This window comes from Scyliorhinus canicula, chromosome 3, assembly GCF_902713615.1.
Source record: "Scyliorhinus canicula chromosome 3, sScyCan1.1, whole genome shotgun sequence".
NCBI lineage: Eukaryota > Metazoa > Chordata > Chondrichthyes > Carcharhiniformes > Scyliorhinidae > Scyliorhinus > Scyliorhinus canicula.
Genome location: NC_052148.1, coordinates 179,376,751 through 179,397,225, shown reverse-complemented (window position 1 = coordinate 179,397,225; position 20,475 = coordinate 179,376,751). Strand labels below are relative to the sequence as shown.

At 44.1% G+C, this 20,475-nt stretch overlaps 1 protein-coding gene across 4 annotated transcripts in view; it reads right to left on the bottom strand.

The window, feature by feature from the left end:
* Window positions 1–20,475, bottom strand: part of prdm5 (PR domain containing 5) — a 432,322-nt gene that overhangs the window by 349,067 nt on the left and 62,780 nt on the right. For all 4 annotated transcript variants that reach the window (XM_038791835.1, XM_038791837.1, XM_038791838.1 and 1 more), the window contains exon 4: window positions 2,204–2,372. In XM_038791835.1, the coding sequence (XP_038647763.1) occupies window positions 2,204–2,372 (169 nt within the window). The remainder of the gene's footprint in view (window positions 1–2,203; window positions 2,373–20,475) is intronic.

The following is a 20,475-nucleotide window of genomic DNA, read 5'->3' as shown; positions in this document are numbered from 1 at the left end:
TCAGAGTAACTACAGTGCCGCTGGAATCACCATGGACAATTGCCTCAGGAATGGTCTACCTGGTTATATGCATCAAAGCAGGAGAGTGCAACACACCAAAACTTGATACTATCTTCTCCATCTTTTACGCAATGTGCTTCATGGAGCAAACTAATTAATATCACTGATTTTCTAGCAATAACACAAATGTCTCAGAGTCAGAAACAGGGGAATGTATAATGGAGGACAAAGAAATGGCTGAACAACTAAACACATACTTTGGTTCTGTCTTCACAAATGAGGACACAAATCAGATACCAGAAATGTTGGGCAACAAATAGTTTAATGAGAGGGAGGAACTTAAGGAGAACTGGTGTTGGGAAAATTGGTGGGACTGAAGGCTGATAAATCCCCAGGGCCTGATAATCTACGTGCCAGAGGAGAAGTGGCTCTAGAAATAGTGGATGCATTGGTCATCTTCCAGGATTCTGTAGAGATTCTGGAACAGTTCCTGCAGATTGGAGGGTAAATCCTCTATTTAAAAAAGGAAATAGAAAGAAAACAGGGAATTACAGACCAGTAAGCCTGACTTCAGTAGTGGGGACAATTCTAGAATCTATTATCAAACATTGAATAGCAGAGCACTTAGAAAATAGTGGCAGGGTCAGACAGAGTCCTTGACAAATCTACTGAAATTCTTTGAGGATGTAACTAGTAGAGTTGACGAGGGGCAGCTAGTAGATGTGGTATGTAAGGAGCTGGTTTAGCACATTGGGCTGAATAGCTGGCTTGCAATGCAGAACAATGGTACCGCAGGGATCCCAGAACCCCAGCTATTCACAATATATATTAATGATTTAGATGAGGGAACAAAATCTAATATCTCCAAATTTGCAAATGATACCAGGCTGTGTGGGAGAGTGAGCTGTGAGGAGGATGCAGAGATCCTTCAGTGTGATTTGGACAACTTGAGTGAATGGCAGATGCAGTATAATTTGGAGAAACGTGAGGTTATCCATTTTGGTTGCAAAAACGAGAAGGCAGACTATTATCCGAATGGCCATAAATTAGGAGAGGAATAAGCAATGAAACCTGGGTGGCCTCGTATACCAGTCACTGATGGGAAGCATGTCCAAAGAGCAGGCAGTAAAGGTGGCAAATGCTATGTTGGCCTTCATAGCGAGAGGATTTGAGTACAGAGCAGGGATGTCTTGCTGCAATTATACAGGGCTTGGATAAAGCCACACCTGGGATAGTGTGCAGTTTTGGTCTCCTTACCCGAGGAAAGATGTTCTTGCTCTAGAGGGATTGCAGGGACTGTTTACCAGACTGATTACCGAGATGGCGGGACGTACATTTGAGGAGAGATTGAATTGGTTAGAATTGTATTCGCTGTAGTTCAGAAGAGTGAGGGGGATCACATAGAAACCTATAAAATTCTAACAGGTCCAGACAGGGTAGATGCAAGAAGGATGTCCCGATGGTGGGTGTGTCCAGAACCAGGGGTCACAGTCTGAGGATACGGGTAAGCCATTTAGGATAGAGACGAGGAGAAATTTCTTCACCCAAAGAGTGGTCAGCCTGTGGAATTCATTACCACAGGAAGTAGTTAATAAAATCATAGAATTTAGTGTGCAGGAGGCCATTTGGCCCATCGGGTCTGTACCAGCCCTTGGAAAGAGTACTCTACTTAAGCCCAGACATCTACCCTAAACCCGTAACCCAGTAACCCCACCTAACCTTTTTGGACACCAAGGACAATTTAGTATAGCCAATCCACCTAACCTGCACATCTTTGGACTGCGGGAGGAAACTGGGGCATCCGGAGGAAACCCATGCAAACACAGTAACCCAAGGAGTCGAACCTGGGATCCTGGAGCTATGAAGAAACAGTGCTAACCACTATGCTACCATGTCGCCCATAGTGGAGGCCAAAACATTGCATGTTTTCAAGAAGCAGGTAGATACAGCATTTAGTGCAGAGGGATCAAAAGATATGGGGGGGGGGGAGAAGCGGGATTAGGCTATTGAGTTGGATGATCATTCATGATCATAATGAATGGCAGAGCAGGCTCGAATGGCCTCCTCCTGCTCCTATTTTCTATGTTTCTAATTATGCAAAAGTAAATTGTGTAAGACCAAAAATTATCGAACTCAGGAGCTTATCTTGATACATTCAGGACATATTGATGTTGATTTCAGTAATGTAGCACATGCCAAATACCTTTTTCACCAGATGGCTGTATATCTTTGGAACTTTCTTCATCTTTGGTGACTACTTCCTCCTCCTCATCTTCCTCGATTTCTTCCATCTCACTATCTAGGTAACCAATTAGTAACTCGTTGTCTGTTTCAATGTCATCCACAGCCAAATAGAAGATATTTTCTCCTTCCTAAAAATAAAGGGGAAATATGTTGCATTGTTATTTTCAGAGCTACTGCATTTCCCAGGGACTAAGAGCTTCGTATTAATAGGGCTCAAATCCGAGGTTCGTATAGAGAGAAAACAGCATTACAGCATTGTCAGGTGATGAATTGTAACTTGCACATTTGGACCATATCCATGGTTCTGATTTTGTCCATAATAATTTGAAACCATAACATGCAAAACACAAAAGCTTGATAAATTTAATATTCAGGAATGGATCATGTCTGCACTGAATTTTGAGCAACAGTTGTTCAAATTAAGAATTTTATGCAGAGAATGGTTAGGTCTAATAGAAAAGAGTTACGAAGTACTTTAAAAAATGGAATCAAACATTCCAGTAATAAGACAGTGTTCACAAACTTAAGCAGCTGAACAATGGAACAAATACTCTTGAGGTGATGCTGCCCAAGGGGATTATTTTTATGGCAGTGCAATGGGACTCTTCAGTGACCTACAGCAGGCAAACCAGTGTCTTCATCCAATATTGCAAAAGCTTGGACGTTTATTTCCCCCCCCCCCCAAAACATATAGGGCATTTCAGTGGCTAACCAGAAAGTGTTATGCATAATCATAATCTTTATTATTGTCACAGGTTGGCTTACATTAACACTTCAATGAATTTTACTGTGAAAATCCCCCAGTTGCCACACTCCGGCGCCTGTTCGGGTACACTGAGGGAGAATTCAGAATGTCCAAATCACCTGAAAGCAGGTCTTTCCCCTAGTTGCCACATTCCGGCGCCTGTTCGGGTACACTGAGGGAGAATTCAGAATGTCCAAATCACCTGAAAGCAGGTTGTGGGAGGAAACTGGTGCACCCAGAAGAAACACACAGAGACATGGGGGAGAAGGTGCATACTCCACATAGACAGTGACCCAAGCCGGGAATCGAACCCTGGCGCTGTGAAGCAACAGTGCTAACCACTGTTCTACGTGCTGCAAATATTTATTTCATATATACAGCATTCCCTTTCTTCAGTCACCCCCCCCCCCCCCCCCAGGTAGAAGTTAATAATCTGAAACACATTGCGTGAGTATCAAACTTTTTCTATATAGTTCACTTTTCAGACTTATTTGCCAATCTATTTTTAAAACTAACAGGATATCCAAAGGTCTAATAGTATAAATCCATTTGTAATGTTCAATCTAATGTTCAATGGGGCAGCACGGTAGCATGGTGGTTAGCACAATTGCTTCACAGCTCCAGGGTACCAGGTTCGATTCCTGGCTTGAGTCACTGTCTGTGCGGAGTCTGCACATCCTCCCAGTGTGTGCGTGGGTTTCCTCCGGGTGCTCCGGTTTCCTCCCACAGTCCAAAGATGTGCAGGTTAGGTGGATTGGCCATGCTAAATTGCCCTTAGTGTCCAAAATTGCCCTTAGTGTTGGGTGGGGTTACTGGGTTAGAACATAGAACAGTACAGCACAGAACAGGCCCTTCGGCCCTCGATGTTGTGCCGAGCCATGATCACCCTACTCAAACCCACGTATCCACCCTATACCCGTAACCCAACAACCCCCCCCCCCCCCCTCCCCCTTAACCTTACATTTTAGGACACTACGGGCAATTTAGCATGGCCAATCCACCTAACCAGCACATCTTTGGACTGTGGGAGGAAACCGGAGCACCCGGAGGAAACCCACGGGTTATGTGGATAAGGTGGAGGTGTGACCTTGGGTAGGGTGCTCTTTCCAAGAGCCGGTGCAGATGCGATGGGCCAAATGGCCTCCTTCTGCACTGTAAATTCTATGATATGATGAAGGCTACATTCAAAAGCATGGTGACTGAATCTAAACCACAAGCCACTCAGTGGAATTTTCTTTTGCATGAACTAACATCACTGGAAGCAGTGAAACTTACATGACTGGTTTTACTTCCAGATTGATATATTTATTTAATAAGGACAATTAAGACACATATATGAAATCAGAGGGCTCTGTAATTGTCTTATGTGGATCACAATACCTTTCTTCATGCCAGACGGAACAATGAAAGGCCATTAAAACATGGCTGCTGGGTTCTGCCCCTTTTGGAAATTAACCCCATAGAATTGCTATTTTCATCACTTCCAAACGGTTTTAAAAGCAGGAAAAATTAATTAAGTAATAAATGATGTAAAAGTAACAAGAATGTGAAATGTATATTACCACAATGCAGAAGGAACTAAAAATCGTGCTCCTGAAACAAACATTTTTCAACTAGGAAAAAAACAAGAGTGCCAGTAGAAGCAACTAAATTTAATAAACTATTTTTATTTTCATTATAATAATAATAATCTTTACAATCAGTCACAAGCAGGCTTACATTAACACTGCAATGAGGTTACTGTGAAAATCCTCTCATCACCACACTATGGCGCCTGCTTACACGGAGGGAAAATTCAGAATGTCCAATTCACCCAACAAGCACATCTTTCGGGACTTGTGGGAGGCATATTGTACTCCGCTGACAATCCTATGGGTTTGAACTCGAGATTTTCCACAGAATAAGCTTGTAGTCCCTCCTGCGCTATCAAGAGAAGAAGTGGTGATCAAGCAATTTTAACAGGAGGAGTAATGGTCAATATTTTTTTAAGTTCTAACCATCTGTAGTGACTGTGGATGTCCTGGTTTGGTGGAAAGATGACAGCTTTAGGGAATAGCTGTACATTTGTTATTAGCAAACATTCAGTAGAAAGCTGGCACACCAGTAAATAAATGACCAGACTTTAAAACTGCATCCCTCTTTATGATGGAATGGATGCAGTACAACTGCAAGAGGACCTATAGTCCCAAGGTAAAAGAGGGAACCTGTTCCACTTTAGACTACTGCACTACTGATGCACACAGGAACCCCACGATAATGGAGAACGTATCGTTGGCAAGACTACATTATAATGACGTTGTTTCGAAGCGACAAGTCAGTAGCCAGAATAATAAAGCAAACAAAATGAGACAATTGATTTTAAAATTATGTTTTATTTCTTCTGGGAACAGAAATGCTAATACTACATACAATCGACCATTATTGAACAAATGGATGCATGTTGAAGAAATCAATAACTGTCATCTGATCAAAATTACTTCTCGCATCTGCTTTTGCTAGTTGCAGGATGCTCTGAAGCTGTATCACACTTGCAGCCATTGATGCTTCATTAGTTTCCAACCATCTCAGCAATTCCTCTGGGTCGTGGATGACTCTGTCAGGTTGATAGCAGTGGCTGGGTCTCAGCGTCATTGTCGTAATCTTTTGGCTGCTGAATGCCGAGGTTTAAATCTGTTACACTGGGCTGTATTTGATTATTTACAATTGTCTCGGTCGTAGCACTCAGCCATGCACTGGCGTGCTCAGTGTCGAACTGGGTTCCAAGTGTGGACATTGCATTTCTTTTAGTTTGTGGGCTAGAATCCATTGTGGTCCACAATGCTGTATTCACTTACAAGTATATATTCTTCAGCAAAGTTTTCATATCTTCCATGTCATTACTGTTGATTTCTATCTCAAATACTGCACCCAGTGTTCCCCAGGAGTTTTTGATATAGTCAATTCTCACTTCCTGCCAGGCATGGCCGCACATGTGTAGCCATCTGGAATGACCACTTCCAGAATACAAAATGGATGATCGCAATGACTGTAGGGAAATATGGAGAAGTTAGGAAAGCAAGCAGGCACAGAGCCTGTATGTGTATTGAGAAGGCAACTCCCAGACGAGACTGAAACTGTAAGGCAATTAGCATATTGATGACCCATCTCCGGGAACAAAGGAATGACACTCAAGTAACTGATACTATTACAGACATCCCAGCGCCAGAAAGACGCAAACAAAGCAAGGCCAACGGCCACCAAATACGAGTGATCAAGATACGGCCCAATTAATTGGGGCCAAGTTCAAGGCCCGCCCAAAAGCGCGCGAAGCCCCTTTGGGTATAAGAAGGCGCCCCTGAGAGAGAATCGCTCTCTTGGACTCAGCTCTCAAAGCGGCGAGACCCATCCACCAGCTGCACCAGAAGCAAGAAAGTCCAAGGTCAACGCTCACCATTAGACGTACGACTTTAGCTGTTCTCCTGTTACCTCTTCGTACCCAACAGCCTCAGATCGGAACAACGGCCATTGTTCCTCTGACTGAGTGGACACCCAAAGTTAAGTATAGGCGTTAGCGTTAGAGGTTTAGTTTGTGGTATTTTGTGAATGAGTAGATATTACTGTGTGTGTAAATAAATAGTATTGACTTTGAACTAACTAACTGGTGCATTGGTTCTTTGATCAGTATTCGGGTTTGAACCTTGTGGCGGTATCGAGAGATACCTGGCAACTCTCGAGCAAACATAATTAGGATTAAAGAAGACGACCATATTGACCGTTGTATTGATAACCAGATAAATATAGGAACACATGTAAATTCCTTTTTTTCCTGTTGATTTTCTTCAGGTGAGTTGTCACATCATCCTTACTGTCCACCATTCTCTTGATCAATTCTCTTCTGTAGTTAGTTTTGAAGGCCGATATAATATTTTGGTCATGGAGTTGAATTTTTGACATTGATGGAAGCAGTCATTGACAATTATGTCATCCAGGCCTAACAGCATAGTAGTGATTTGGGGTTTAGATGATGGAAGCAGCACTCGGTGAATTTTCTGATGACAATTGGAATTAGTTTATTCAGACCAGTTTTTTTGCAGCAAGGGACTAACAACAATATCTTTAACAAAATGTCCAAATTTAACCAGAAAACGTGGTTTCTTGTTGCTAGTGCCTTCCCAGTTATGTTGTAGTTCATGGCTGTTTTGTTGCAGATGAAGAGACTTGTCGTTCAATACATTGTCATTTTCGTAAAATCCCCCACGCTACCATTAACACCAAGTCACTGGATCAACCCTGCTTCAATGAAGATTGCAAGAAGACATACCGGGAGCAACATCAGGTATACCTAAAAATGGGCTTCACCAGGTTGATACCTACTCGCATGCCAAACAGTGGAAATAACTACTCCTACCACATCCAGGCATGAATGGTGGTGCACAAATAAACAACGAACTGGAGCAGACACCACAAATATCACCATACTCAATGATGGATGACTCCAGAATATCAGAGTAAAGATGGGGCTGAAATATTTGCAACCACCTTCAGCCAGAAGTGCCAAGTGGATGATCCATCACAGATTCCTCTGGAGGCCTGAGCATCACCTCAGTTTTCAGCCAATTCCATTCACTTCACGTGATATGAAGAAAAGGCTAAAGATACTGGATACTGTAAAGACCATGTGCCCTGACAACATTCCGGCAATATTTCTGAAGACCTCTGCTCCAGAACTAGCCATACCCCTAACCAAGGGGTTCCAGTACAGCTACAACACTGGCATTTACCCGACAATGTGAAAAGTTGCTCAGTTACATCCTATCCATCAAAAGCAGGGCAAAACCAACCCGATTAATTACCATCTCTTCAGTCTATTCTCGATCAAAGTGATGGAAGATGTAATTGACCATGCTGCCAACCATCTTCAGCTGTTTCATCAATAACCTTCCCTCTAGCATAATATTATAAGCAGGGATACTCGCTGATGATTGCACAATCTTCAGTATCATATGCAACTCCTCAAACACTAAAGCAGTCTGTGTCCAAATGCAGCAAGAGCAAGATAACATCCAGGCTTGAGCTGATAAGGGGCAAGTTATATTCAAACCACACAAGAGCTAGACAATGACCATCCACAAAAAGAGAGAATCTACACATCTCCCCTTGGCATTCAATGGTATTACCATTGCTGACACCTTATTACCAACAGTCTAGGGGCTACCATTGACCACAAACTGCACTGGATTAGCCACATAGAAATTGCAACTACATGAGCAGATCAGAAGCTGGAAAATCTGTGGTGAGTAACTCACCTCGTGACTCCCCAAAACCTGTCCATCATCTGCAGGGCACAAGTCAGGAATGTGATGGAATACTCTCCACTTGCGTGGATAATCTAGAAGCTTGACACCACACAGGACAAAGCATCCCTCTTGATTGGCCCCCCATCCCCACATGAAACATTCACTCCCTTCACCACTTGCACACCATGGCAGCAGTGTGTACCACCTACATGGTGCACTGCAGCACCTCACCAAGAGTACTCCAACGGCACTTTCCAAACCCATGGCTTCTACAGCTTTGAAGGACAAGGGCAGTAGATGATGGGAAACACCACCACCTGATTTGGAACTATAATCATTGTTGCTTCACCGTTACGGGGTCAGAATCTTAGAACACCCATCCTAACGGCACTGTGGGTATACCTATACCACATGGATTTGCTTGCCTAGCACCTTTTTTATCTGGGCAATGGGTTTGAGCTTCTTGGTGATAGTGTATGATTTGCTCTTTCATGAATCAGTATACACCATTTTGCAATGATTGTTTTGTGGGTATCAGTGAAATTTTAACTGGTATACAGAAAACTTGCATTTATTAGTTATAGAGTCATAGAGTCATAGATGTTTACAGCATGGAAACAGGCTCTTTAGTCCAGCTTGTCCATGCCGCCCATTTTCTAATCACTTAGCTAGCCCCTCTTGCCTGCATTTGGCCCATATCCCTCTATACCCACACTGCCCATGTAACTGTACAACTGCTTTTTAAAGGAAAAAATTATAATAGTTGGTTCGAAATCATTTGTTGAGCATTTAGGTTCTGAAATGGTAACTTTACATGAAATGTTCATGATCCTTGATGGACCCGGTTCATGCTAAACTGCATTACAGCAAGGTCCCAGTGTACAAAACCTCACAAAGAAGCCCTGTTATGTACATTATAAACAGAAGATTTGAAAAGGTGAAGGACGATTGCAACAAACTTTAATTGTTCCCATAAACCTGAACAACAGGAATGCAAAAGATGTACAAATTTCACACACCCCATAATATATAAAAAGGCACTAACTACACGATCACATCTCAACATACATTGAAATTAGGGCGGCACGTGGCACAGTGGTTAGCACTGCAGCCTACAGCGCTCAGGACCCAGGTTCGAATCCCGGCCCAGGTCACTGTCTGTGTGGAGTTTGCACATTCTCCCCGTGTAAGCATGGGTTTCACCCCCCACAACCCAAAGATATGTAGGTTAGATGGATTGGCCACGCTAAATTGTCCCTTAATTGGGAAAAATAAATTATTGGGTTCTCTAATTTTTTTTTTAAATATTGAAATTTTTTACGGTAAAAATATCGACATGCACCTGCAATACTAGTTATGACTTTAGGTGGCGCTGTTAATAGACAATTCCATGTTAAATTTGTCAGGGCAATGTTAGGATGACAAAATATTGCTTGATATTGGAAAAGCAGTTGGTCTGAATTGTGCTTCTCCAGGATAGAAGTTCCAAAACATGGAACAAGGACAGTAACTGTTAATGACATTTTCAGACACTTACAAACTGTGTTATCAATATTTTTCAAAACAATCTTACTAACTGTGCTATCAATATTTTTTCAAATAATCTTACAACATATTTCAGATGGAATGTAGTGCAGGAGACAGCAAGCAGGCCTGCTCAAATGTACTTGGCAGAATGTTTAACTCCTTGAGCCTCACATTGGTGTTCTGTTATCCCAGTACCTATTCTCAGAATTAGCAAACGCCAAAGAGAAAGTAAAAGGAGTCATAAAGATAAGAACCATAGGAAGAATATTGGTGAGGTGGGGGCAAGTGGTGCAAAAAAAGTAGAGAGAAACAGACAGACAAATTGGCTGCAAAGACAGACAGAAATATAAATGAGACACATTGACAAAGGTCAGGGAGTTTCAAGGGCAGCATGGTGGCGCAGTGGTTAGCACTGCTGCCTCACAGCACAGAGGTCCCAGGTTTGATCCCAGCCCTGGGTCACTGTCCATGTGGAGTTTGCACAGTCTCCCAGTGTCTGCGTGGGTTTCACCCCCACAACCCAAAGATGTGCAGGGTAGGTGGATTGGCCACGCTAAATTGCCGCTTAATTTGAAAAAATGAATTGGGTACTCTAAATTGAGAAAAAGTCAGGAAAATTCATTCAATGCAAAAACCAAGAACCCTCAGTTTACTCCACACCTTCCATGTCTTCCATTATACATTCATCCTGAGACAGATTGTTTGCTGAGGGACACAGGACACACCCTGTAAACATGATTAATGACAATCCTGCATAACCACACCATGCCCAAAGATAAGAGCTTTTCTTCAAATAAGATTTACTAACTCTACTACTGGTGATAGGCTGGTCTTCATAGCAGGGCTTTGGAGATGCACCTAGTTGGTGACTTCTAGAGCTCAGGCCAATGAGGCCCCACCTTGGCTCATACTCATACTGTCTGTCTCAGATGGCTTGCCAGCACCATTGTGCATTTTGGAAGGAGGAGTGGTGAAAAAAGGGATCGCTGAAATCCTGAGTAAAACCTGCTCACAAGATTCCACTGGCAGTCCCATGGAGATGAGCTTCAGCACTTTCTGTGGTTAAGTAAAGCTGCAGAAGCTGACTGACTTCTTCAAAGTCCCGATCTATTCTGCGCACTAATCTCTCCATGGTGAAGTCTTGAATCGGCCTGGCAGTCATTTTTGCTTCAAAAAAAAGCTGCAAAGTGTGCAGACATGAATTCCTGTTGAGAGGGCCTGGTTACAGCCTCTCTGGAGGTGACCCTGTTCTCCAGGGTAAACCACACAGTGGGGCTATTATGGGAAATGGCACCACACCAGCTAGTTGGGAATTCATCCACACACATCAATAGCATGGACATTCTTTGGCACACCTTCTAATGCTTTGTACAAATTTGTATAGTGCCAGCACATTTCTTCTGTGGCTGGATCCAAGCTCATCACCCCCAAGAAAGCTGGGAGAGCACCTCTGCCTTTTCTAAGGTGTGGTCAGATTGATATCAACCCATGGAGGGCTGCTGGGACAAGTGGAACTGTACCCAAAGTGTCACCTTCTTCAAAAATAAAAAAAGAGGAGATCAAAACTGGAAAGTTGAAAGAAATTAGAGAATTGATGAGTATGCTAAGACTGCCTGTGAGAGGAGGCATAAATGAGAAAAATATTGTAGCCATCTAAGCCTGCAAAGGACCATGGGAATTATGGCCAGCCTAGGACTCAGACAGATAAAGAGCCTATGTGTATTTAAAACACAGGTAACCAAGCCTGATCGAAACCCCCGCCTGTCTGCATTTCAATGGCCCATTTACCCAGGACAATAGAACTCCAATCAAGCAATTGGTACAGCCACAGACTGATCGGCGCCACTCCCTTTACTCAGAAAGCCCAACTGCCAAGGTCAACGACCGCTAAGGACCCGCCCAGTCACCAAGGCACCCGCCCCTTTTATTGGCCGAAATCGAAGACGGTGATCAGAGCCCTGTCGACTATTGGGTCTATGGTTAAGGACCGGCCCATATAGCGCAAAATCTCAGAGGGATAAAAGAGAGAACAGCCATGTGTTCTGTCTCTTTTGGATCCGACCTGTGCCAAGCCAACTGTAGCAGGAACAGCCAGCTAAGTTCAAGACCAACGATCGCTACCTGACGGGTGAGCCCAGCAGAGACACAGCCACTTTCTTCGAAGCAGCCAAATGAAATCCAGATAAAAGCCTAACCCATTTGCACAGTGCCAGTCGCCCTGAAGTTAGGTATAGGTTAGTATAGCTGGTAGGTGTAGTTTAACTCACAGTAGATATTGTGGTTGCATGTTGAGGTAACTCTTGTGTATGTAAATAAACCATCTTTTGAACTAACTAACTGGTTGTTATATTACCAACAGTATTGGCGATGCTGTTGGGATCGAAAAACGAGCAACATTATTGAAGTAAAATGGTATAGAGAGAGAGCTATTTGAATGTGGATTCCTTAAAATAGTGCAATCTTCACAACTTGTTTTTTTTAAAACATTCCACAAGTAAACCCACTCACTGGTGCACCCTCGACTTTGCTGTTTGATTTCAAACTCAGCCAAAACATTCCAGCATGTTGCAAAAGAAAAACACATTTGTTATTAGGATATATAAAAGGAATCCTTATCCTCTCTCCTAAAACAATTCCCAAAATGAACTTCAAACAGTCACACATATGGGAGCAGCTGTCCCTGTAACAGTGGTTCACAGCAGCTCCAGCTTTGAGCAAAGTGTATCCAAGGAGGATGCTGCATAAAATGCCAAGAAACAAAACAATGTTTGTCTAATGAAATCTTCCAAATGTTGCCATAAATCTCAATGTTTATCTGATTAACATCCAGCAAAGTTAATTAAACTATTACTGGACTTTCATCCAGCCAGTAATTTTTTATGAGCATTTTCACAATGCAGAGGTTGGTTAACGATTTTTAATTATGTGATAGCTGAAGAGATTTGCATAAACTGTCATGAGATTTCAACATTTGTCCTTTGTAATGTTAATCAACTCATGGTTTTGAAATCAAATAAGCCGAGGCAAATTCAAAGTAAACCTCTGGAAAATCCAGTTATTCCTAAGAAACTGATCTGCTAAATGACACTCAAGCTTTCGCTTTATCCACGTCTGTGTATAAGCACGAGAGGAATGTGATTAAAGATCCTTGAGACAGCAGTCTCCCCTCATTGATCCATGGCATTAAATGCTGCAGAAACAGCTCGATGTCAACACAAGCCAGTGCATCATTTTTTAGCTGGCCCACAGTCAGCAATCACATTCCAGTGCATGTTATATGGGCTTGTGTTTTAGCCCAGTTTCATTCACTCCATATCTACAGTATAACAAAAAACACAGGCCAAGTAGTATTCCAGAACTTCTAGTTGTCAGTAATGTCATAAAAACTTTTGGGTGTATATAGAAAACTTAAATATTTTTGATATATATTGGCAACATCAAGCCTTACTTCTTCTCTCGTCCCTTCCCATCCCAGTATGTGTCATTCCCAATTGGGGTTGGGTAATTGGAATTTTGGTTTAAATAACTGTACTATTGCAAGTCTGCAATGTTTATTTGCACTCATTTAAAATTCAGAATGCAGCAAGTCCTTGCTTTAAGTTGCCGTGATTCAACATCATGTTATTAAAGGGGCTGGGTACTTGTTTTAGCGCTGCGGATTTATATTAACATCATTTCACGCTGGGTGTGATGCAAAGTTGTGTAATCCAATCAGTACAACTTTGGAACTGCCTCTCCTGTGGCCCTCTCTATTGCTGCTGACCATCTTGCTGGTTGACTCTCCCAGACGCCACCAACCCTCCTGATTGCCAGCCGTCCTGCTCCCCATCTCTCCAGCTTACCTCTACAATCCTGCAACCTGAAGCTCCTCTCACTCCATAGGTTGCTTCCTGCTCTTTGCCACTCAGCTTCCAAGCCCTTGTTCACAAGAGTTCAAGAAAGGGAAACTGTGAACGGGAGGATCAACCTGAAGGGTTAGCCAGTAAGATCATCGAGGAGTGCAATCAGCTGTGAGCCAGATAGCTGGGGAGGATAGGCAGCAAGCAGGAATTGTACACAGAAAAAGTTTGCAAATTTCCTTTATTATAAACGTTGTTTTGTACACAAATACAGTAATTTGGTAATGCACGATATTTACACACGGTTTTTTTTTCCTGGCAGGAAAGGTTCTTTACATTACAGAACCTTTACTTTAGTTGTAATGGGAAAATGCCCTTTTACTTAAAGTTGCACTTTTCAGGAATGCAACTACAACATTAGCTAAGGAATTGCTGCACTGTAGACTAAATACTAGAGTAGAATGGTGTACAAAACGTTGATTGGTGACAAGACTACAACTTCTTTTCTATGGAGATTTATTTCTACAGTAACTTTTTCTCACAGTTTGAGGATGCAGGCCTTTGGAAGTTGAAATCATCCAAAACTCGGCTGCCTGTGCCCAACTTTCCCAGTATTTCACTCTCAGATGCTCGCTGATCTGCACTGGCTCACATTTAAGCAGTGCCTCAAATTAACAATTTTTATCCTTGTTTCTAAATCCTTCCATGAACACATTCCTGCCCACCTCTGAAATACCATCCAGCCCTACGTCCCTCAGATTTATCTGTGCTGCTCCAAGTCCAGCCTTTCAACATAATAAATTTTAATCTTTTCACTTTTGGCAGCAATACCATCAACTGCCCAAGGTCCCAAGTTCTGAACTTTCCTCCAAAACCGTTTCACCTCTCTGCCTCTCTTTCCACCTTTAGGTTACTGCTTAAAAGTTACCTCCTTTCTCCAGCTTTTGGTCATCTGCCCCAATACATCATGTGGGTCAGTGTCAGATTTTGTTCAATTACACTCCAGTGAAGCACCTTGGGATATCATTCCACATTAAAGGCTCTCTATGAACTAAATTTGTTGACATCATACGAAAGGCTGTGGCAACATGAAAGGGTGGTGGCTGAAGGTGCTGTCACCAATGTCAGGTTAGGGACAGTGAGAGAGCACAAGTCAACTGGAAGAACGGACGTTGGATGTAGAACTGGAGAAGGTTGCAAAGAAAAAAAACAAGAGCGATTTACAGGTGTGGACTATAACACAAAAATCAGGGTTCGGAAGTTGAAACCAATGGAGGTCATTGTGGACAGGGAATAGTCTGGCTTTTGCGCAGAATGAACCGTTGTATATATTCAGTGAGTTGAATAAGTTAGATTGCTTGTAGAATAGAGCTGGGGAATCCAGCAAGGAGACCATTATAAATTTGAGGTAATGGTGGTCCAAACAGCCAAAGCTGAAGTAAGCAGTTTCACAATAGAATAGGTGGTGAGGTTTGAAGCTTAATTCAGGATCAGGCAGTATATTCAGTACCATCCAACTCAGTTGGTAGGGTTACGGCGCCGAGGTCCCAGGTTCGATCCTGGCTCTGGGTCACTGTCCGTGTGGAGTTTGCACATTCTCCCCGTGTTTGCGTGGGTTTCGCCCCCACAACCCAAAGATGTGCAGGGTAGGTGGATTGGACATACTACATTGCTCCTTAATTGGAAAAAAATTTTTTATTGGATACACTAAATTTATTTTTAAAAATGTTTTAAAACTCGGTAGGGGAATGGATTGAGAGTCAAGGTGCAAAGTTTTGTTAAAGTGTAGCCATCTGAGATGGCCACCTGCAAAGGACCATGGGAATTATGGCCAACCTAGGATTCAGAAGATACAGAGCCTATGTGTATCTCAAACGCAGCTAACCTGATCGAAATCCCCACTTCGTTCGCATTTTAATGGCCCATTGTTCCAGGACAATAGAACTCCAACCAAGCAACCGGTACAGCCACAGACTGATCAGTGCCACTCCCCTTACTCAGAAAGCATAATTGCCAAGGTCAATGACCGCTAAGGACCCACCTAGCCAAGACACCATTATTGGCTGAAATCAAAGACAGTGATCAGAGCCCTGTCGAACTATTGGGTCCAAGGTTAAGGACCACCCCAAAGAGCGCAAAATCCCAGAGGGATAAAAGAGAGCACAGCCATGTGTTCTGTCTCATTTGGATCCGACCTGTGCCAACCCAATCGTAGCAAGAACAGCCAGCCAAGTTCAAGACCAACGAACGCTACCTGACGGGTGAGCCCAGCAGAGACACAGCCACTTTCCTCGAACCAGCCAAGTGAAATCCAGATAATGGCCTTATCCATTTGCACAGTGCTGGTCGCCCTGAAGTTAAGTTAAGTTAAACTTAGAACATAGAACATAGAACATAGAACAGTACAGCACAGAACAGGCCCTTCGGCCCTCGATGTTGTGCCGAACAATGATCACCCCACTTAAACCCACGTAACCCGTATACCCGTAACCCAACAATCCCCCCATTAACCTTACACTATGGGCAATTTAGCATGGCCAATCCACCTAACCCGCACATCTTTGGACTGTGGGAGGAAACCGGAGCACCCGGAGGAAACCCACGCACACACGGGGAGGACGTGCAGACTCCACACAGACAGTGACCCAGCCGGGAATCGAACCTGGGACCCTGGAGCTGTGAAGCATTGATGCTAACCACCATGCTACCGTGAGGCCCCTTATAGGTAGTTTAATAGGTAGTTAGTAGAATAGGTAGTTTAACTCGTAGTAGATATTGTGGTTGCATGTCGAGATAACTCTTGTGTATGTAAATAAACCATCTTTTGAACTAATTAACTGTTTGTGTGGTCATTTGATCGGTACAAGGGAAGGCTTGTGATTCAGCAACATTATAGAGCAACAACAGGACCAATACAACTGCTTACATTTCTCTAGAGAAATGTCCATCTCATCCATGACATGCTATAAAACAAGAAGCTGGAGAACACAGCAGAAGTGGTGTCATTGAGAGTGGTATGGAAGTAGTAATGCTGGATTGCTCAATAAGTCTAAGAAAGTTGGCATCATTGTCTATGCTCTGAATTCTTTATGTATATATCCGAAGAGTCATAGGAGGATTCGATATGTTCTCTTCCCACAGATCTGCTGAGTTTTTGTTGCCTGTTCTGCTTTCAGAATTGCATGGTAGTCATTCATTCAATACAAGAACAGTCCAAATAGCTTTCTGGAGCAGAACAAGTTGGTAGCCTGTTTCGCCTATTAGATGGGAAATGATGCATATTCCCTAGGGAATCCTGAAAGGAGAGGAAAAAAAAATCTAGAATATACCTTTCCAAAATTCAATAAAATCAACAGAAGCAGTAGAATAATCCTGACTGGTCGTCAAGCACAGTTTTGTCACAATAATCAGAGGTTCCTACGTCCTGATGACCTCATTGTATATACAAACTCAGACGTAGTTATCCAGACCACACACTCCGGCAACAAAATTATTTTATACTTTTGGCAGCCAGTGAAGTCTCTGAACTTCAGCGCCTTGTATTTTAATGACTATAATACTCAAAATGTGTTTATCTCATTTCAGTATTCAGATGTACTTTGTAATTTCAATGATGGTAGTTCAATGAAAACCACTTTTTAAAAAGTTTTTCTCCAATGACTGGGAGGCCCACAAAGGGTGCTTTGTCATCATTTCAATGGCATTAGTTACAAGAGTTCATGAATCCGCTTGTGTGCTGGTCATGAGAAGGCAGTATTCAGCCGTCTGCTGTGGTGCAAACCAATACGGTTCTTCTTAAACTTCTGCAGTAGCTCTGGTCTTCTCAACAGCTGAGCACTGTGCACCTGTACATGCAAGTCGTCACACCAAACCTGGTGAAAAACAAATGTCACTCATAGATGAGGATAATCTCAAACCCTTGGAGATCAACTCCAGTTCAGTGGCTACCAGTGGCAGATTTACCATAAAGGAAATGCGGTACCAGGGGGGCCCCAAAATGCAGGACAAATTTAATAAATGACTCGACATAATGAGGGCGTGATTCTCCGAAACCGGGAGAAATCGTGAGGCTGGCGTCAAAAACGGGCGGGTTTGACGCCAGCCTCCGCCCCCCCCCCCCGACCGGGAACCGATTCTGGTCCCCGGTCGGGACTAGCATGCCGCGGCCGTGAACTCCGGCATCGCGGGCTTAACGAATTTCATTAAGCCCGCTTGCCAGAGTTTGCGACGGCTGACGTGTCACATGACGTCAGCCACGCATGCGCGGATTGGAAGCCTCCAACCCGCGCATGCGCGGATGACGTCATCGTGCATTTGCGCGAAACCCACGCATGCGCGGGCCGGGATGCCCCACAGCCGCCCCGCGAATGGATACAGCGGGGTGGCGGAAGGACAAAGAGTGCGCGGGGTAAGTACCCGCTGCCCGCGATCGGTGGGCACCAATCGCGGGCCCATGGCACCCTTGGCACAGCCGGGAGGCGGGCGTGGGGGGGGGGGGGAGAATAGCGGGAGGGCGTCAGACCAGCGTGGCCGTAAAAGTCTACGACCCCCGCTATTCTCCGCACCGTCGTGAGTGCGGAGAATCGCCCCCTGAGTGTTTCAAGTGACTAAGTACTCCAGGCTTTCTGCATTCTGCAAACTTAATCTGTGAACTGTGCTCCGAACGTGGTTTTTTGAAGTTGTCTAGGAAAGAATTTTGCTTCGTCATTGTTTCGCTGTCCCAACATAACAGCAACTAAGCGAGATTGTCATTTGCGAATCAAAGTCTGTCTGATTGACCAATTATCCAACTGAACTATTGCACCACCTTCCCACTTTGCAACAACGTCCGTGATTGGTCACCAGTATGCAATGGTTCAAAATCACACCTATACAGAGACTGTTAAAAACACAGAATTCACTGCGTTAAACCAAATTGGACAATATCCACAGCTCATCTCGGTCATATTTTTTAAACAATAATGGAGAAACACTGCGGCCTGAATTTCACACTTGGTCAACAATCTTATGCGGTCAGCAACTGTGTAGAGAAGTGTAGTCGGATGACTGTTCCTCATGACACTCAAGAGATAAGTATGTGGGTCAACTGGCATTGAAACCTGCGCTGTCGATGCTTGGATGTCTGAAAACGCAGCCTGAGCACTTTGGAGGGTGAGGAATGTCACTCTTGACAAGTCCAGCAACCTGGCCCAAGGCAGGTGAGTGTGTGGGGGTGGGGGGTAAGTTGGAATGGTGTTTCAGAAAGAGGGAGCGCTAACGATAAATTCTATTCTTCCCTTTCAGAGAAACCATAATGTGGCAAGGTGCTGAAGAACAGGTGGTGGGTACCCAATCTGCAAGGCCTGACCAGCTACAAGACAGATGCATTGGAGATGGAATGGCACCGCAGATCTCACTCCGCCTGTCAGGGACTCGAATGAAGTTAAGCATTTGAGTGTGGCGGGGTGTGCAAATATTTTGTGGTCCTCTCATTTGGAAAGGAAATATTGCAGCAGGAGTGTCCATTGAGGCTTCAATGCAGATAGCACCATGCTGCTATTCTTCATTGTCTCATCAGCCCACCTAACATGCACGTGACTGTGTGATGATTATGTATCGATATGTTGCCTTTCTGTCACAGATGCGCCGTCAGCACCACTCTCCAGTGACTTTGAAGATCTCCCTTTAACCTCTGATAAAAAGACACTGGCACCTGCACCAGAGTCACACCCTCTCTCATAATTAGATACCAGCACAACATTGAGCATTCAGTCCTCAGCTCCACGGTAATGCACAGTGGTGAGGGCATAGCACACGCACATGAGGAGCTGGCAGAGGCAGAGAGGCCTTAAGGTGTCAGGATTCAGAGGACTGCTGGAGACCAGGACCATACCGGGTCCGACCCAGATGACGAGCCTATGGAGTCAATCAGGCAGCAGATACTGTATACCCAGCGGGATGTGCAAGGAGATCAAACAGAGATCCATGAGGGTCTGCATAGACTCTGACATAGAGACCATGCAGAGCATGAGCTGTGCATTAATTCTGAGCACTGAACGCACAGCTTCCTCCATTTAGAAAGTGGTGACTCTCAGAGAGACAGCTCCAGAAACAGAGTCCAGGGTTCCCAGAGCTCAGGAGGTCAGTAGCAGTGTGAGAGATGAATGAGGCACATTGTCTCTCAGCTAAGTGTCCGTCTGTGAGAAGAAAGGTACAGACATACCTCAGCTCAGTGTCCGCCTGTGAGCAGGAAGGTACAGACATACCTCGTATCGGCAGATGAGCTGCCCAACATCTCTATGGGCACCTCTCATGGCACTCCGGACGTGGGCACCAGCTCTTCCATCCTTCTCCCAGTGACCACTGCATCCAATCATGCCGTGAGGACTGAGGAGTACTAATCCATGATGCTGGATGCAGCCTCCCAGGCAAAGCCCACTCCAATGGCCAGAGCACAACCGGAAAGGTCATCAAGGTGGCCAGGACAGCAGAGTCAGCATGCCACCTCCAATGCTGTTACCAGCAAGATTTTCGTTTGGGGAGGTGGGGGGAGAAAAAGAGGGAGAGAGAAAGATGCAGCATGTCACTGGGGCTATGTCACGGGTGGCATTATTGGCATTTAATATTTTGAAGGTTCAACAAGCTCATGACTGCACCGGCAACGATAAATCTCAGTCAACAGGCTTTTTAACTGCTTTAGTTGGCACTTAATTTTTGGCGGGCATTAATCAGACTTTGCCATTTCCCTCAATACTGCACACTTTTCTGGTGATGTTGGGACGCATGCCCGGTGTCGGAATGCAAAATACAGGCCGACAAATCTGGTGGTACAGTGCCACAGTGGTTAGCACTGCTGCCTCATGGC